A 17,195-nucleotide genomic window follows, 5' to 3' on the forward strand; every position below is an offset into this window, starting at 1 on the left:
TAGTGATAACAAACATAAAATTTAAACATGAAAACACCCAGAAATACACAAGAGAAGTCCATAGTAGAAAGGAAAAATCAATCATTGCCTTAATTGTAAATACAGAATTTTAAATAAAATCAAAGATGCAAAAATACTATTTGGTAAGAACGGAAATTACAGCAAATCCATAAACACAAAACAACAAAAGAGAAAAAGACAATAAAAAAGAGTTGAAAGCTGAAAGAGGACGAGGTCAAGGTAATATACCAACCAATAATAAATAGCAAAAGACCTACTTGAAATAACTATAGAAACATGGAAACAGAAAACAAATGGATATTTTCAAAAAAGTATACTAAAGGTTGAAAAAGAAAATTGCGAAACTAGAAAAATAACAAATACATCCACCAACAAAAGTCCGTGGCGTACACTAGACATACAACTCAAAGTCAAAGGAAAGGAAAACAGATCGAAAGAATGAATATCTCATCATCGAAGTACAGTCCAACAAATCCCCTTTCTTTAAAAAATTATACATTCATTTTGCGACGTCTTTTATTTGTGATAACTTCTGTTCATAAAAAAAATATAGCTAATAGCGCAGTATTTTCGCATCCGTGCGACCGTTTTTCATTTCAGTTGGAATTTTTGCAAAAATTTTGACGTCTAGGGTAAAACACCAATGCTGATTCATAAACCATAAGTACAAAAGTAGATTAGTTTATTAAATTTAACTCACGTTTGCTGAAAAAAATTGAGGAGACGTCATTAAGTTGTAGGTGGAGATGAAGTGAGCCAACATGGCGGGCGGTATAAGCAACGAAAATCCCCCGTGCAAACGTTGTAAGAAATCACCTTTAATAAATGCAATAAAATGCATAAAATGTGACAACATCTTTCACGAAAGTTGTGCCAAACTGTACGTCAACGCAAAAAGCGTGAACAAAAGTGCCTATTCGTGCTGTGAAGAATTATCCCATCCGAAGTCTGATGACGACAACCTGGACATTTTCTGGGACGCCACAGATGATAATAATGAAAAGGTACTTGACTCAAGAATCTTCAAATATATATTGCGACAAAAGGACGAACTTATAACAGCATTGCGAGAAAAAAATCTTCTCCTAGAAGAACAGCTGCTTCTAATAAAATCAATCGGAAAAGATAAGAACCAGCCAAAAAAACAAAACCATACGCCCGATATCAGAGCGGATGATAAGCAAGAAAAACGCGAAGAGGCGGCGACCCAGACAAGGAACGGCAAAAAAGTGGAAAACGCTATTCCCATCCAACCAAAGAGAAAGGAAGGGAATCCCGAAGTAGCCCCAAACCGTAATCAAAATGGGGACCAAACCCTCAAAAACGACAAACCACTCACAGATAACTGGACCGAGATCAAAAGTAAACGAAAAAGTAGGAATTCTGTAGGCATAACGGGAAAAGGAACAGGGAAAGGTGATATTCAACTTAAAGGCGCTGAGAAAAAGTTGTGGATATGCCTCTCTCGCACTGCCGAAAATACATCCACCGAGGATGTCCTAGAATACTTAAAATCAACAACGTCGGATCATGATTTTGTCTGTGAAAAACTACAAACAACAAGAAGTAAATTCCCAGCCTTTAAAATCGGCGCTCCATGGCAGCTTAAAGAAGTTCTAGGAAATGAAAATTTCTGGCCCGAAAACGTCAGAGTGAGTAGGTACAATTTCCCTTTTCCCCGAACAACCAAGAAGCCGCCGGCCACGTAGTATTCAAATCTAGTAGGGCAAAGCATGACGATGCTATTACCATAGCTCATATTAATGTACAATGTCTAAGAAATAAATGCCTCGAAATCGAACATTTTCTGCACGAACACCCGAACATCAAAATTTTAGCAATAAGCGAACACTGGCTGAGATCACAAGAAATAAATTGCTATAACTTGAATAATTTTAACATGACGACCAAATTTTGTAGAACGACTTATATAAATGGTGGCGTGTGCATATATGTGCTACAATCCATTAAATGTGTAGAGATACCGATTATTGTAAATATGTCCGAGGAACGTACTTGCGAACTAGCTTCCTGTTATATACCAAAATTTAATCTAATCGTGATAGCCGTATATCGCTCCACACATAAACAAAATATCTCCGAATTTTTAGTAATTCTTGAAGGCGTGTTACAGGCTGCTTACACATATAATCCGCATGCCTCAATTCTACTCTTCGGTGATATCAATATAGACCTTTTGATAAATAATAACAACTCAAAACATCTTAAGCAAGTTTTACAAACGTTTGACCTTCGACAAACAATTTATGGTATTACACGACCAAACATAAATGACGGAGGCACATGTATCGACAATATTTTTGTAAATTTTGATTACATTGCGACTGATATTCTTGATTTGGGCAGGTCTGACCACAAAATCCAAACTTTAACTCTACAAACACACAAGGAACCCGATAAAAATGACAAGAGTGCAACTTTTAAACGCATTTATAGTGATAAAAATATCAACAAATTCATTTCTCTTTTAGATGAGGCAAATTGAAACGAGGTGTACATAAATTCAAACTGTGAAAGAAAATTCAATTATTTCCTGGAAATATTTTTACATAATTATAATCAGAGCCTTAAAACTAGAATTTTTAATTCAAAAAAAAGGAATGTTACAAAAAGCATTTGGATAAATTCAGAGGTAAAGCAGTCGAAAGAAATATTAATGTTTATTTATAGCGCTTATAAACAACATCCAACAACAACAAATAAAAAAATATATGAAGGTTATAAGAAACGGCACAATGCGCTTCTACTCAAAACGAAGCAAAAATTTTATGAACAACAAATAAATCAGTCCGATAACAAATCAAAATCTGTATGGACCATCATTTCAGAGGAGACAAAGAGCAGAAACTCTAGAAAATCCTACAAACAACTGCCCGAAAATTGCAACCCAGACAATTTTAATAATTTCATTTTGGAATATGCCGATAAGCTAATGCAAAAGATAACTCCAGGGGGCAACACATATAAGAATTTTATCCAAACTAAAAAATCAGTTCCGTCCCAATCGATGTTCTTCCATCCAATGTTAGAAGACGATGTACGTATTATAATAAACAAACTAAAAAATAAATCAACCGAAGATATATTTAATATCAGCGTTAAAATTCTAAAAATATGTAATGCGTCAATTGTCAAACCACTAACAGAAATTATCAATGCTTGTCTATTGCAAGGACATTTTCCTTCAAAGCTAAAAACAGCAAAAATAATACCAATATATAAAAAAGGAAATATTAATGAACTAAAAAACTACAGACAAATATCTATTCTGCCAGCCTTTTCTAAAGTCTTTGAAACGGTTATATCAAATCAACTACTTAAATTCTTTGAAAAACATGGCATTTTTACATCAGAACAATATGGCTTCCGAAAAGGATTAAGCACCATTGATGCTGTACTATCTCTCGTTAACTATGTGAAACAAAGTTTTGAACAGAAACAAGCATGCTGCGCAATTTTTACCGACCTAACGTCTGCATTTGATTGTGTGGACCATAATATTTTATTATACAAGCTAGAATACTATGGTGTGAAAGGAAAATGTATAGAAATGCTTACTTCATATCTATCAGAACGCACTCAGCATGTGGTTATAAACGATAAGGCTAGTCAAGAAGGCAAAATATTACGAGGAGTCCCTCAGGGATCAATACTTGGTCCTATTTTGTTCCTTCTCTACATCAACGACCTAGCAATCAATATGTCACAAACAAATCATACAGTGATGTATGCAGATGACACTTCGTTCTGTGTCAGTGTGGACAAGGAACAAAATAACGACCAGGTATCTCAAAATACAATAGAATCGGCGGGAATTTGGTTTGCAGCAAATAAATTCGTTCTAAACAAAAACAAAACAGACATCATGGAATTTCAAAATTGTAATGTGAAATCAGATAACGAAATAAAATTTCTTGGACTCTACTTAGATAATAGACTCTCCTGGAATGCACATAGTGAACATATATGTAATAAGTTATCTTGTGCTGTTTATGCGATACGCAAAATTAAAGTAACAATAAACGAAAAAGCTGCCCTTCTAACTTACTACGCACTGTTTCACAGTATTCTTAATTATGGAGTCGTTATCTGGGGTGACGCAGCCTTTACATGTCTACAAAAAGCTTTTGTCCTACAAAAGGCGGCCATTAGGGCAATAGCCACGGCAAACTATAATGCAACCTGCAGAAACCTCTTTACAAAATATAAAATCATGACACTTTACTCCATGATAGTTTTTGAAAAACTAATCTGCGTAAAAAAAAACATCTCTGCATATCCAGTAATGTCTGAAAAGCATAGATATAGCACGCGCCGCAATCAAGATCTTTTTATACCCAAAGTAAGACTGAAAAAAACCGAAAACATCGATTTACGTTTCTACAACGCGCTCCCCCTTAGTATAAGAGATGCTGATATTCGGGTGTTCAAAAATACACTCAAAGATATTCTAAAAAAAAACACTTTATACGATCTCGATGCATTTTATAACATCGATTTTAATTTGTACGCATGATTTAACTATATTGTTCTGTATTTATTATTTGTGTGTTATTAATTTATTGTGACATGTCGAAATTTTGTAGAAAATCTCCGACAAAATAAACTTATTATTAGTATTATTATTATTGGACAAATTTTGGGTAGCGTTTTAGCATCTACATGATATTATTTCTAATATGCTACAAAATTTTACAGCAATCGATCCAGTAGTTTCGGAGATTATGTGTCTAATGAAAATCGAAACAGACCATGACAGGCAGACGAAAAGGGGGGACCATTTTTTTCCAAGTCTTGAGGCCATGAAACATCGAGAAAACATGAAAGTAACCAATCGATCGATGGATTCGATTACAATAGTTTCTTGGTTTACGCTATAGAGTTTAGAACGAAAAGTAAAACAATAAATCTAAAAGGCCATACAAAAATCTCGGAAGGAATTCGGTCACAAGATGAAAGAAAATCAAAAACCATTCTTTAGTAGAATAAAACAACTAAGACAAAAAATCACTCAGACTAAAAAACATAAAAAATAAAACAATACAAAAGAAGAAAAAGAAGAAGAATAGGATGGAACAATAACTGAACAAACAAAAATAATATACCACAGCTGGAGAAATAGGACAAAATGAAATCATCCCAGAAATGCAAAAGTTTACGGGAACAGCAGGTAAAGAATATATCCGCGAAGTATTAAATAACACTATACCGACAAAGGACATTCCAAAGACCTCTACAACTATAAGGGGATAACTCTGATCAGTATGACAGAAAAAATACTAACAAGAATATTAGAAAAAATATTAACAGCAAAACTAGATCCACAGCTGCAAGAGTCACAATATGGATTCAGAAAAGGTAGAGTACGCAAGATGTGATATTTATACGAAGACAACAAGTCGACAAGGATGCGTTGAAATAAAGGGCCAATTTCAAGCCAAGGGCCAAATCCAACTTGAAATTGGCCCCTTTGTCCAGTATGTTTTCTGTTGTAATTATGGATATAGGAACTTAGAGAATAGAATCAGTGAAATTCTAGCATGATATGACACTGACAGCCGACACAGAAAAAAAACTACAAAGAAATGTAACGATGCACCAGGAAGAACTGAAGCAAATAAATAAACATGGCAATAAATTTGGAAAAGATATATATATATGTATACAGTGATAGTAACAGACGAAGAAAAGAAACGCAATATAAATATCAAGGGAAAATACCGAGACTAGTAAAAAATTTTAATAACCCGTGTAACGAAGCGAATTTTCGCGGGCCGGAAACCGTGGCGCGTACCGCGAAAGCCGGGGGTAAATTGGCGATCGCCGCGCCGCCGCGGCGGAAGTAGAGGACTCTTACCTGCAACTTCAAGGAGTGTGGAAGGGCTGTGGCTGCTGTCCTGGTGTTGAGAAGTTTTTGGAGAAGTGTGACCAAGTGAGCAGTTCGACCCTCCGACCCACCGTAAGTACCTTTTTGGGTCGCCTGCCTGAGCGGGAAGATATAGCCGGAAAGGCACCGTAAACGAAGAAATAAACGAAAGATTGGGGAAAGTTGGAAAGTTATATAATATACTAAGATCAACATTTAATGAAAAGAAGGAAGTACCAAAACAGATAAAAACAGACGTATACAAAGAAGTTTTGAGGACTTCATATATGTAATATGATCACCAGATTTCGGCATCGAGGAAGTGGTACTCATTACCGTCCGCTCGCCAGCGCTATTGCAGTCGTGACCTTCAACTTCGGGATTTCTTAATAATAGTTACCCCGTTTTTCAGGTTTCCCTCAATTATACGAGTTCTCCTAGATGTGCTTTAAAAATTAAAAATGTCTGTTCAGCATCACAATTTTCGTGATGATCTTGATCGGATAAACTCTAAATTGCATCAAACGCCACTGGGATTGAGACTGCACAGTCGGCCAGCCAAATTTATCGCCTGATGTCGCGCCATCATATTTTATATTTGTCTGATTGATTCCCCATCACTTCGGCTGTGCCTAACTCTGATAATCACTGAAGAATTGCAGTTGAGCTGGTTAAGCCACATACACACACTAGATGAGAGAAGAGATGATGATAAAAACATTCTTGAGGCAAGAGTTTAAGGAAATGATAGGAAAAACAAGACATAAGATTATGGAAGAAGAGAATAAAAGGAGGACTAACAAAAGCGGTCAGTGTACTTAATTAACTGCACCCAAACATAAACAAGTAGCAAGGACAGGGTACAAACAAACTATAAAATACGCATTGTAATGTAAGAATGTAGATAGTTCAACACACTTGCCGGCATAAGGACAAAAGTTTAAATAAATAAATAAAGAAATGCTTAATTTAACAAATATAGACACGATGTTTTGGGAATTGCCAAGACTTTTATGATTAATTTCCGAGGAAGTGGCAAAGAAACGTCTCAGAAATATCTTGGAAAAAACCCTGTATAGAATTATTTACGTGTCACTGCGAAGTTGGAAAAATAAAATATCAAATCAAAATGTATTTAGAGAAGATCATACATGTAGGTGTAATTTAGCTAATATAAAAAAAAACAATGTAGTAATACGAATGTAGTGACTAACAAGATTTATTTGGAAAATTCTCTACTAAAACTTGATATGAAGGAACAGAAACTTCTGTGCCACCACCAATAAAGTGCAAATTAGCCGCTCCTTTGTTGTACACAAGCACTTTTCCCACGATTAGTTCACCTTGGTACATCACTCGTCCAACGTTAATCATTTTACCAATTTCGTAGCCCCCAATGACTAATTGTTTACCAGTTGTAGTCAAATGTAGATCCGAACCAGTGGCATTTTCCCAAGAAAGAAAATTCGCGTTTGAAGTACAAAGTATCTGGAACCACATTGCTGAAACTTTATTTTATTTTGGCAAAACTGCATACTTTCATGCCGAGATTAGAGTAATTCGCTTTCCAATTACAGGGTAAGTTCATACCGGTTTGACCACGGTAAACAGTCGTCGGTATAATACCAATGCCGGTTAAAAATGCTTGACCAATATAGGTGGGTTTATTGTTTACATCATATCCACCCGGGTATGCGTCTTCAGGTATTTCGCTCGTATAATCTCGCCAGTAGTAACCTAAAATATTATCACATTTGCTGCACTTCCAAATTCATAAAATACAAAGTTGCCAGTATCGTTGGCGAAGCGAGTCTAATGTGCGTTAGGTACTATGTTTAGGTTAATAGAAATCAAATTGAAGATTCGCCAGAAAACTTTAACCTGTTTAATATTTTTGGACACTTCATATATAACAACATTCAAAAGTTACTGCAAAATGTACACAATAAGCGTTTTAACACGTTTTGTGTACATCGTGTTCAAAATAAATTTTTTTGTTGCTTACCTTCTGGTACTGGATGATAATCGTGATAATTATCGTAATCATGACATTCATGACATTTGTCAAACAGAAAATATCCAATTATGACAATTCGAAAAAAATTGTGTCGATTCATCTTGCCGTATTTCTAGAGCTACTAAAAATACTGTGTTCAAATAATACATTTTCATCTTATTTATAGCGGCTTCACTCGTGAAATTCCACTAATATTACTTATCTTTATGTGTATGTTTTGTCCAGGACTTGTTTTAAAACTAGTTTATGAGCGTAGAATAACATTGAACTAATAGAGGCAATTTGACAAAGAAATCAGTCTGAGAAGAAATTATTCAAATATTTTTAATCAAAAACCCATTACAGTAACATAACAAGTCTATTCATCTCCACATAAACTAAATCCCATATTAATTTAATATTTTTACATTGCCAATACGATAACAGTGATTGCCCTCTTCGTAGGTTTTGCCAATACATTACTTCCTGGGCGTAATCTGAGAGTATTTTCAGGTTTTCTCGACGCTTCACGATCCTTAGAGTACGAAAAAGTAGGTCCCTCGTTTCCTTTTGTCTGTGTCAATTTTTATTAGACAGATAATCTCCAAAACTACTGACCCGATTGTTGTCAAATTTCAAATTTTATATATACATATATTAACCGTGTACCCGATAGGATTTCCCATTGGCAACATCTCAGGAAGCATCCATCTTTTCTCAAATGTTAGAGTTTTTTGGTAACATGCTCTGCCCATGCCCTTTTTATACCCTTTTAAACATATGTCTAAATATTTCTTCAAAAATGACCAACTCCTATACAAAATTTCATCCCCTATTTAACTCTCTTAGGGGATGCACTTTCAAAAATCCTCCACCTACGTTATATAAGGAACTCCTGTGCTTCTAGACCCACCCCTTTAAGCTATGCGTTATTTGTCCGTCAGTGTGTTAGGATTTTATTAAGTAAGTATGTACATATAGCTAACATAAATGTTAGGAAAATCGTGTAAATTGTAAAACGCTAATCAAAACTTATCTAATCATTTCCACCAAAAATTTGATGACGTCCCCTCAAAATTTTTTAGTAAACCAATTTTCAAATAGTGTACTCTTGTACTTGGGGTTTATGAATTTGCCTAAAGTTTTTACCGTAGACATCCAAGTTTCCGTAAAAAATTCAAATTTTATGATAACCTTTTATACGATTACACGCGGCACGGAAATCGTACATGGTGTTGAGGTAAAGAAATAAAATTTTGTCATTTTTAAAGAAAACGATTTTTTAGTCTGTACTTCAGGAACGAAGGAAATTCTCTCTAAATAAGTTTACCTAATTTGTTTTTTCATAATAGTTATATGAGATATTCAAGAGTGGTCGCTGTATAAATAATTAATTGATTAAAAAAATTATACAGTAAAAATAACGTAAATCAATTGTTTATAATTTGGTTGTAGTGTTACCAACTCTTCAATTTATTAAGCTGCATTTTAACTCAGCGTATGTATTGTAGAAATACTTGCCATAAATATTGAACAATTTTTTTAATTTCGCGTATATATTATGTAGTACGGTTGTATAAGGTACGCGCTTCAAGAAATATCATTCAGATTTTACATGCTTGAATATCTTTCCTACTTTTTATATTTTCAAAGTCACGAAAATGAAATTATGAAAGTCTTATCAAACGACGTGCATAATGTGTGCAAAAAATCGCGAGGTTGCCTGCAATTTTCTATGCTAACTTCAGGTCTATTTTCAATTTAGATAAAGACACAGAGACTATAAACTTCAAAATTTACAAAATTAGTGTACATTTTATCTTTTTTTACGGAAGCTCAGAATCGTAGTGTATCGTTATTTTAGGTTTTTTTACAATTACAATGATGGTCATTATTTCCTATTTAAATTAAAAAAACACATAAAAGAATGTAAAATATGTAGTTAATTTACACGAAAGGCATAACCTTGGGTATAAATTACCAAACAAATGTACTTATTCTGAACAATTATATTAAATTAAGCAAAACATGGGAAACATTTTACTTTAAATAAAAGCATTTTGAAGTAAAATTGTTTTATAGTGCATCAAGGAGAACGGTGGTCTGACTTCTGCACCACCCTTATCAAGCTTGTTAGATGCAAATTTGTGCCACGCTTCCCTTGACTGCAAATCTCTAAATCACTAGACGAAAAATATACATCGGTTTTTCACATCATACAATATTGCTAATTCACCACTTCTTAGGAATGGTAAACATTTTTGAAGTTTTATCGGATATGGTGAATACGGGACTCCTCAGAGTGATAATGACATTTCAACTGTCAATCTATCGATGGAGATAAGGATAAAATAATTATCCTTACAATACCAACGAGTGCAACCATTTTTTTTTTTTTATTTTATATGATCCAATTTTTTTTTTAAGACAACTGATGTTGAAATCTATATTTTAGTGTCATATACTTATTTGCATTATCAGCTGTTTCGTTTTTGTTTTGTTGACAGTATCTCTGATAATAATCACTTACTTATCACAGATATGCAGTTAAATCTATTTTTAAAAAATGTAGGTATATACGTCGAATAACAAGCAATCGGCGTATATAAAAGTATGCATTTAAACGTAGTTTGAAACATGTCCATGGTGGTCAGTATAAAATTTTCAATTATGTGCAAAATACGTCCTGTCGTGTCTGATTTGATTAACTTAAATTTTCACTGGATATTTTTATACACTGCTCTCATAAAGTATGGTCGGTCTACATCACCGCCTTTGCGTTGATAATAATTTATTACTGTGAAAATTATCAAAACCTAAATTTGAAAACTGCCTTTATTTTTCATCATCATAATTTACGGCTTTTTAGCAAACTCTTGGAATATTCTTATAATGGAATCAAAAGTTTCTTCTGCAGTCGGTATGATTAATTCAGCAGGAAGAAGAAATCCGTATTTTCCCGTATCACGCAGTTCATATGTGTACGTTATTCTAGTTCCAAAAGTACCTTTCACCCAATCGGGACTTCCACCACTTGCTATGTCTGAAAAATGGAAGTAGAGGTAAGACGTTGATACACCCGAAACGCTCATACTTACACATTAATTCAGCTACATTACCAATTTCGTACTGAGTACCATAACGTTGAGAAAGTGTATCAATTGCTTTCAATCCGACGTCGTACTACAACAAAGAGCTAAATTATATCAACTGTATAACTTCACTGCTTAATTAAACTTACCAATTCATCGTAATTATCCAAATGATCTGTGGTATACCCATATGGAAGAAGCAAAGCTTGATGATATGAATGGAAAGAAATATAACCTTCCAAGCTATGACCTATAGTGAGCAAATACTCAGAAAGGGATTTTGTCATAGGTTCAGAAAAAGCTTCAGGACCAGCATACGTGTCTGAGCATGGATCATCGCTAGCACCTCCTTCATTAAAATGGTTGTCCCAGTTTCGATTGGGATCAGCCCCATAGCACCCATCATCATATGGCACTCTCGTTTTTCTCCAAGTGCGGTCCTAAATTAAAATCTTGTTGTTACAGAACTCGGACTATATTTAATCTTACAGATAAATGTGTGTAGACATAACCATCGGGATTCAGAACTGGAAAAACGTACCAGTCATGACTTTCTGCAACTTCACGCACATTAGTATCTGTACTTGTTAAGACTTGATTCAATATGTAAGTTGCTACTGCAGAGGAAATCCTAAAATTATCAGTGGTTATTCTATACCTTCAAGAAATATCAAAATTATGGTACCATTCACATGCATGTATATTAGCGTCAATAAAAACAGATCTGTTTTCATTTCCAGGAGCAAAACTAACATGCACCCCAACTATGGGTCTACCTTCGTAAGAAGAACCACCCTTCAGAAGAGTTACTTTATCATGATACTGTTCAGCTATAGCTCCTAACCAAATGTTAATCTAAAACAGCAGTAACAGTAAATAATAATAAAAATACGTGTCTTACCTCTTCTAGTGTATGGTAGTCGTCCCAACCAAATTCATCTGTAATATTCCTTTTCCCTCTTTCTTTATCAATTAGGTCTTGTACGTTAGAAATAAGGGTGTGGGGACAAAAAATCTGCACAAATTTCAAACTAGAATAACTGTATTATAAAAGCAGGTATTAATAACGTGATCAACAACATTTATAAAAACAACTTTAAAGAACACAATCTGCACCATATCTACTTGCTTTACGAATTTTTGTTTTAACACGGCGCATTAAATTTGTAAAAGCCGATATTTTTGTTTGCCGTATTTTCAGCAGTATACGCTTCTTTAATTCTGCATGTGTCGAGGCTTCCCATCCATTTTCGTACCCATTTCTCTTTAGGTTTCTCCAAAAACGTTCAATTGGGCGTAGTTGAAGTACGTTGGGAACATTTTTGTCCTTAGGGATAAAAGGAATGCTTAACTCATTATATGCAGCAAAAACTTTAGCTGCGTAATGAGCTGTTGCCATGTCTGGCCAAAATACAAAATTGCCATCCGAATGCTTTTCTCTTATAAAGCGGACAAGTCGAGACCTAATGCACTGTTTTTCATAAATATCTGCATTAACAGAATTTCCAGATGGGCAAATAAACGCAGTAGAATGTCCACGTGACGAAATGGCCAACCAAACCAACAACTTGGACTGAAATTTTTTATAACGTTTGAATTTCACTTTATCATCTACTTCTTCTCCTTCCTTGCAATAGAAATGTTTATTGTTAGTAGTATCGCTACCATCAAAAGTGAAGTAGGATTCGTCATCGATGATTATTTCAGTTCCATTTGAGGGGGAAAAAGCGGATTCAGAAAGATGCCTTAATTTTCGTTTTTGTTCCAACTTTTGTTTTTCTGAATATTTAGGGGCGAATTTTCGCGTTGCAAGTTTGACATTATTCTCCTTTAATATGTTGCTAACATACTTTTTGTCAATTTTAAATTTCGGTCCAATCTTTCTTAGTGAAACACCAAGTTTACCGTGACTTTGATTGACTAAGGCTTCTCTCTTCTTCTGGGACATTTTTCTTGCTGGTCTTCCGCTTCCTACTTGTCTTTCTACCGAATTCCCATTCTCTACTCTTCTGCAAATGCTATAAGTTGTCCTTTTTGATATCCCCATTTGGAAGAAGTGATTAACGGTGAATGACTTTTTTAAATGCATATGCCTTCTATAAAATTCGGCAATCACAGATCGGCGATCATTTTCGTTTAAGTGTTCCATTATTACAAAAAATATTGAAACTTTCAAGAGGAACTAGGCATAACAATTTTTAACAACTGTAAAAAAATGTTATAACGTCAACCGTCATTTTTCTCAAAGCTAACTCGATTTTCGGTGAATTAAAATTTGTGCAGATTTTTTGTCCCCACACCCTTAAATAGCTTTGGTTTCATCTGTTTACTTCGAATTAACTGGAGAAATTCATTTACTCTATCCGGCGGTACCATAATATCCACATGACGATTAACAGTTGTTACTTCTCTCCAAAACCTTAAACCTGGGTCTGCTTGAAGGTGATTCAAAAATTTTAGTTGTTCTACATTTTCAGGTATAACCCTGTAGACTTGATAATTATCGTAACGAAGTTTTCCTTGGTAACTGGAAACTATAATTGCACAAATAACTACCAACGAAGTTAATGGTGTGTTCATTTTCGAACAGTAAAGTACATAGACGTGATATCACGACATAGAACTTAATATCATTTCTGCTCCTATTTGATTACAAAGTAAAAATGAGTTAGGTACTCAACTTTTATCATAGAGTATCCACTTACAATTTAACTGTTATCGCTAGTGTATTATAATGTAGTGTAAAATAACACTGGCTGACACGATTTTTGTATGGTCGCCAAAAAGTAGATAGACTCAGGTAACTGAGTTCCTTGAACACAGTGGTGGCCTAGGAATTTTACAAAAACACCCCCCGTTATTGAGATATAAAAAAAATCAAGATACTTATATTTTGGGACGTAAGAAACGTTCTGCGCACAGATGCAGAATGTGCAGAAAAAATTCTCTCGCAGTTACACGCATGTTTAAAATAAGTATTGCTTCGTGTAAGATATTTTGGAATCTAATTTAGGTATTTGCGAACCCAATGTAAGTTGTTACACTTCTACGCGATTACTGAAGGAAAGTATTTCTTAAATATTATTTTTACTCTCATGACGTCCTGTCTCAAGCGTTGCGAAGCCGACCCAAACCGCTTTCGTTATGTTTGTGGTCATGAAATGTTCAAAATGCAACAGCGAACCTTTACACCTACTGTCTATATGAAAAATATTTTGGTTCTCCTGTCATGCAGTAGGAAAAATTTTTTGTATATGCTCTGTATGTGACTTAGGGTTGAGGTTAAGTGGACCGCATAAATCCGTACCGTTTGGTATCTTCAAGCTATGGTCTAAATCAACAAATTTTTGTTTAACTAATACCACCGGGTGATTACTCCAAGTCAAAACGAACAACTCATTAACCAGGCGTGTCTTCTAGTATGTAATATGACTCATCGCATTCGACGTTGGCTAAATAAAAGCCTGGAAGCGGAAGTCGCAATGGGCAATCTAGAAAGACCTCGACTGAGAAACTTTTAGAAGGGAAGCATGGCTTTAAATAGAGGCCACCTTCTGGAACGATTATTATTGAGTTGATTCACTCAGCGAGTGAACGAATTCAGTCAAGTTGCACCGGAATTATTTTGTACATAATAGCTCTGTAATTAGTCGTGTAAATCCGAGTTATTAAGAAATAAAAATTGTTGAGTTTAACCCACGTCGATTTTATTCTCCGATCAACGTAACAATATTAAATATCCATGTTTTTATGTCACTGAGATAGCCGCGATCGATCTTCACATTATGTGATTAAAGACTGGGTATAGAACTGTCACCAGGAGAAACAAGTGTTTAATTTCACACTTTAGTGGACCCGAACAAAATTTTCTTGCCTCCATTGCATATTAAGTTGGATTTGATGAAAAATTTTGTAAAATCACTTCCTAAAAAGAAAATGGATTTAAGTGTTTACAATTTATTCTTCTATCGGATGCAAAATTAAAGGAAAGCATTTTTGTAAGTTCTCAAATTCGAGAACTCCTAAAAGATCAACTGAATTATACTGAGTGAGATGCTTGGTTGTCATTCAAAAGTGTGACTGAAAACTTTTTGAGGAATTACAAAGCACCTGAGTATATTGACATTGTCGACAATTTACTGAGGAATCTCAAACTGTATTTCGCGATTTTATACGGTCTAGTTTTGCCCAGTATAAGATTTCTTCTCCGACGAATTTACAAGAGCTCGGGTCAGGTTAACTGGTGAACTTTTTGGCTTTTTCAACTTGCACTACTCGGTTCCCATTTCGTCATCCCTTTGTTGCATTAGCTTGCATCATCTCGGTTGGTAAAGGCGGAGTTCTTTGTTCCGTACTGTTTTAATTTGAGTACAAATTTTAATAGAAGTAATTGGGATTGGCGTTTTTTGTGGATGTACGATTCTGCGCATGTTGTTTGCAATATCTGACAAGTTCAGTGACATTTGATATTTGCCAATGATGGTCGATTGTGATTATGTGTTTGAATGGTACTATATACAAATTTGGATATGCGCCTTAGGTAATTAAGATTTTCAAATTTGCGAATTTTGTTTTTACGTTCTAGTTAGTTGTTTTTCGTCTTTTTATTGAGATTTTCGTGTGAATTGACTTTATAACGGCTCGTCGCACAAACATATACGTGTTTTCAATTTCATTTTGTCGGCCAGTGTCATTGTTGATAAGAAAACGATAAAACTAACCTGACTTAACTAGGTTAAGAATGTTCCATTTCTGTTTTGTTTTCTTGACTTATTCAAAGTTTTCCAGTTTCAAAATTATGCCTAATTTCAAATGTATCCACAATCCAATCTAGATTACATAATAAAAAAAAATCACGCATTATACAAAACAAATACAAATATGTTCTGGGAAAGAGTTACATAGAGTTTTAATGTTAGGACATTGAAAAGATCAAAAGATGAAAAAAAACAAACGCTTGTCCAAGTTTGTTCCTAATAGTTGAACTTATTTGACATATTTACGTTTTCTGAAACACAACCAACAGCGAATACGATTATGTTGCTCATATTGTTTCGGAAATAATTGATTTTTATGAACAAGTAAGTAATTAATTATTATTAATTTAAACACTTATTAAACAGTTTACTAACTAATTGATTTGTAACGGAAACAAGTATTCTACCTAAATATTAAATATGTAATTAGTACGATTAACTGATCATCACTTCGGATGTCTTATTCTATACCAATTAAAATTCTATACTAATTAAATGATCTAGGTGAAATATTGGAAATAAATAGATATAATTATAACATATAAATATTACAAATCGATACAAATATTTGAATATCACAAATTTAAACAAGCAAAGAAAAAATAAATCGTCATTAAAATAACTCGATGGTAATATACATTGTCTATCATCTCACCTATCTTTAAATCTGGAAATAGAACTATGATTGAAAATTATCGGCCTATATCGTTAATCTGTAATTTTGCGAAAATTTTTGAGACTATTCTACATAAATTTATCTCATTTAATACCCGGAGTTTAATCACTGTGTCTCAGCATGGATTTGTTAATGGACGATCTACCACCTCCAATCTCTGCGAATTCACGCAGTTTGTAGCTGATAATCTTGACGCTAAACGCCAGGTGGATGTGGCCTATACAGATTTTTCTAAGGCTTTTGACAAATTAGATCATGGCCTTTTACTTGTAAAACTGCGAAATTTCGGCTTCTCAAGTGCCCTGTTTGACTTAATCAGTTCCTATTTATCCAACAGAGTTCAAGTTGTAAATTATAATGGCTATGAATCCTCCAAAACTGTTGTCTCTTCTGGAGTCCCACAGGGTTCTATATTGGGGCCGCTATTTTTTGTTATCTACATCAATGACGTTGTTAGGGATATCAAATCAAATGTTCTCATGTATGCTGATGATCTAAAAATATTCAGAGAAGTTAATTCATTCGAAGACTGCTTGTTACTACAAAATGATCTTCACACATTTCACAACTGGAGTAATTCCAATCTACTACCTGTAAATTATGCTAAGTGTTACATCATGTCGTTTACTAACAAGACATCTTTAATATCGTATGGTTATACCCTTAATAACGGTATACTAACTAGAGTTGATACTTTTCGTGATCTGGGTGTTACATTCGATTCGAGGCTTACTTTCGCTGACCATATAAGTAACATTTGTTCAGG

At 34.3% G+C, this 17,195-nt stretch overlaps 2 protein-coding genes and 1 long non-coding RNA gene across 3 annotated transcripts; 1 reads left to right on the top strand and 2 right to left on the bottom strand.

Annotated features, from left to right (window-relative positions):
* Positions 1 to 7,105: 7,105 nt before the first annotated feature.
* On the bottom strand, positions 7,106 to 8,025 carry LOC135135543 (uncharacterized). Its single transcript, XM_064064626.1, has 3 exons — positions 7,914 to 8,025; positions 7,446 to 7,645; positions 7,106 to 7,396 (listed from the first exon to the last, which is right to left on the bottom strand). Exons 1-3 carry the CDS (start codon positions 8,023 to 8,025, stop codon positions 7,118 to 7,120), a joined length of 591 nt encoding a protein of 196 aa, XP_063920696.1. The 3' UTR covers positions 7,106 to 7,117.
* Positions 8,026 to 10,472: 2,447 nt separating this feature from the next.
* LOC135135343 (uncharacterized) lies at positions 10,473 to 11,900 on the top strand. The gene is made up of 2 exons (XR_010281505.1): positions 10,473 to 10,553; positions 11,737 to 11,900. It is a non-coding gene; the product is annotated as an uncharacterized LOC135135343 (long non-coding RNA).
* On the bottom strand, positions 10,726 to 13,641 carry LOC135135342 (zinc carboxypeptidase-like). Its single transcript, XM_064064372.1, has 7 exons — positions 13,307 to 13,641; positions 11,898 to 11,996; positions 11,682 to 11,851; positions 11,486 to 11,627; positions 11,146 to 11,436; positions 11,003 to 11,087; positions 10,726 to 10,947 (listed from the first exon to the last, which is right to left on the bottom strand). The coding sequence occupies exons 1-7, from the start codon at positions 13,574 to 13,576 to the stop codon at positions 10,760 to 10,762; spliced, it is 1,245 nt and encodes a 414-aa protein (XP_063920442.1). The 5' UTR covers positions 13,577 to 13,641; the 3' UTR covers positions 10,726 to 10,759.
* Between the last annotated feature and the right edge of the window lie 3,554 nt (positions 13,642 to 17,195).

The sequence above is a fragment of the Zophobas morio genome, unplaced genomic scaffold (genome assembly GCF_036711695.1).
Source record: "Zophobas morio isolate AGI-343-1 ecotype UQ-CSIRO unplaced genomic scaffold, CSIRO_AGI_Zmor_V1 ptg000024l, whole genome shotgun sequence".
NCBI classification, from domain to species: Eukaryota; Metazoa; Arthropoda; class Insecta; order Coleoptera; family Tenebrionidae; genus Zophobas; species Zophobas morio.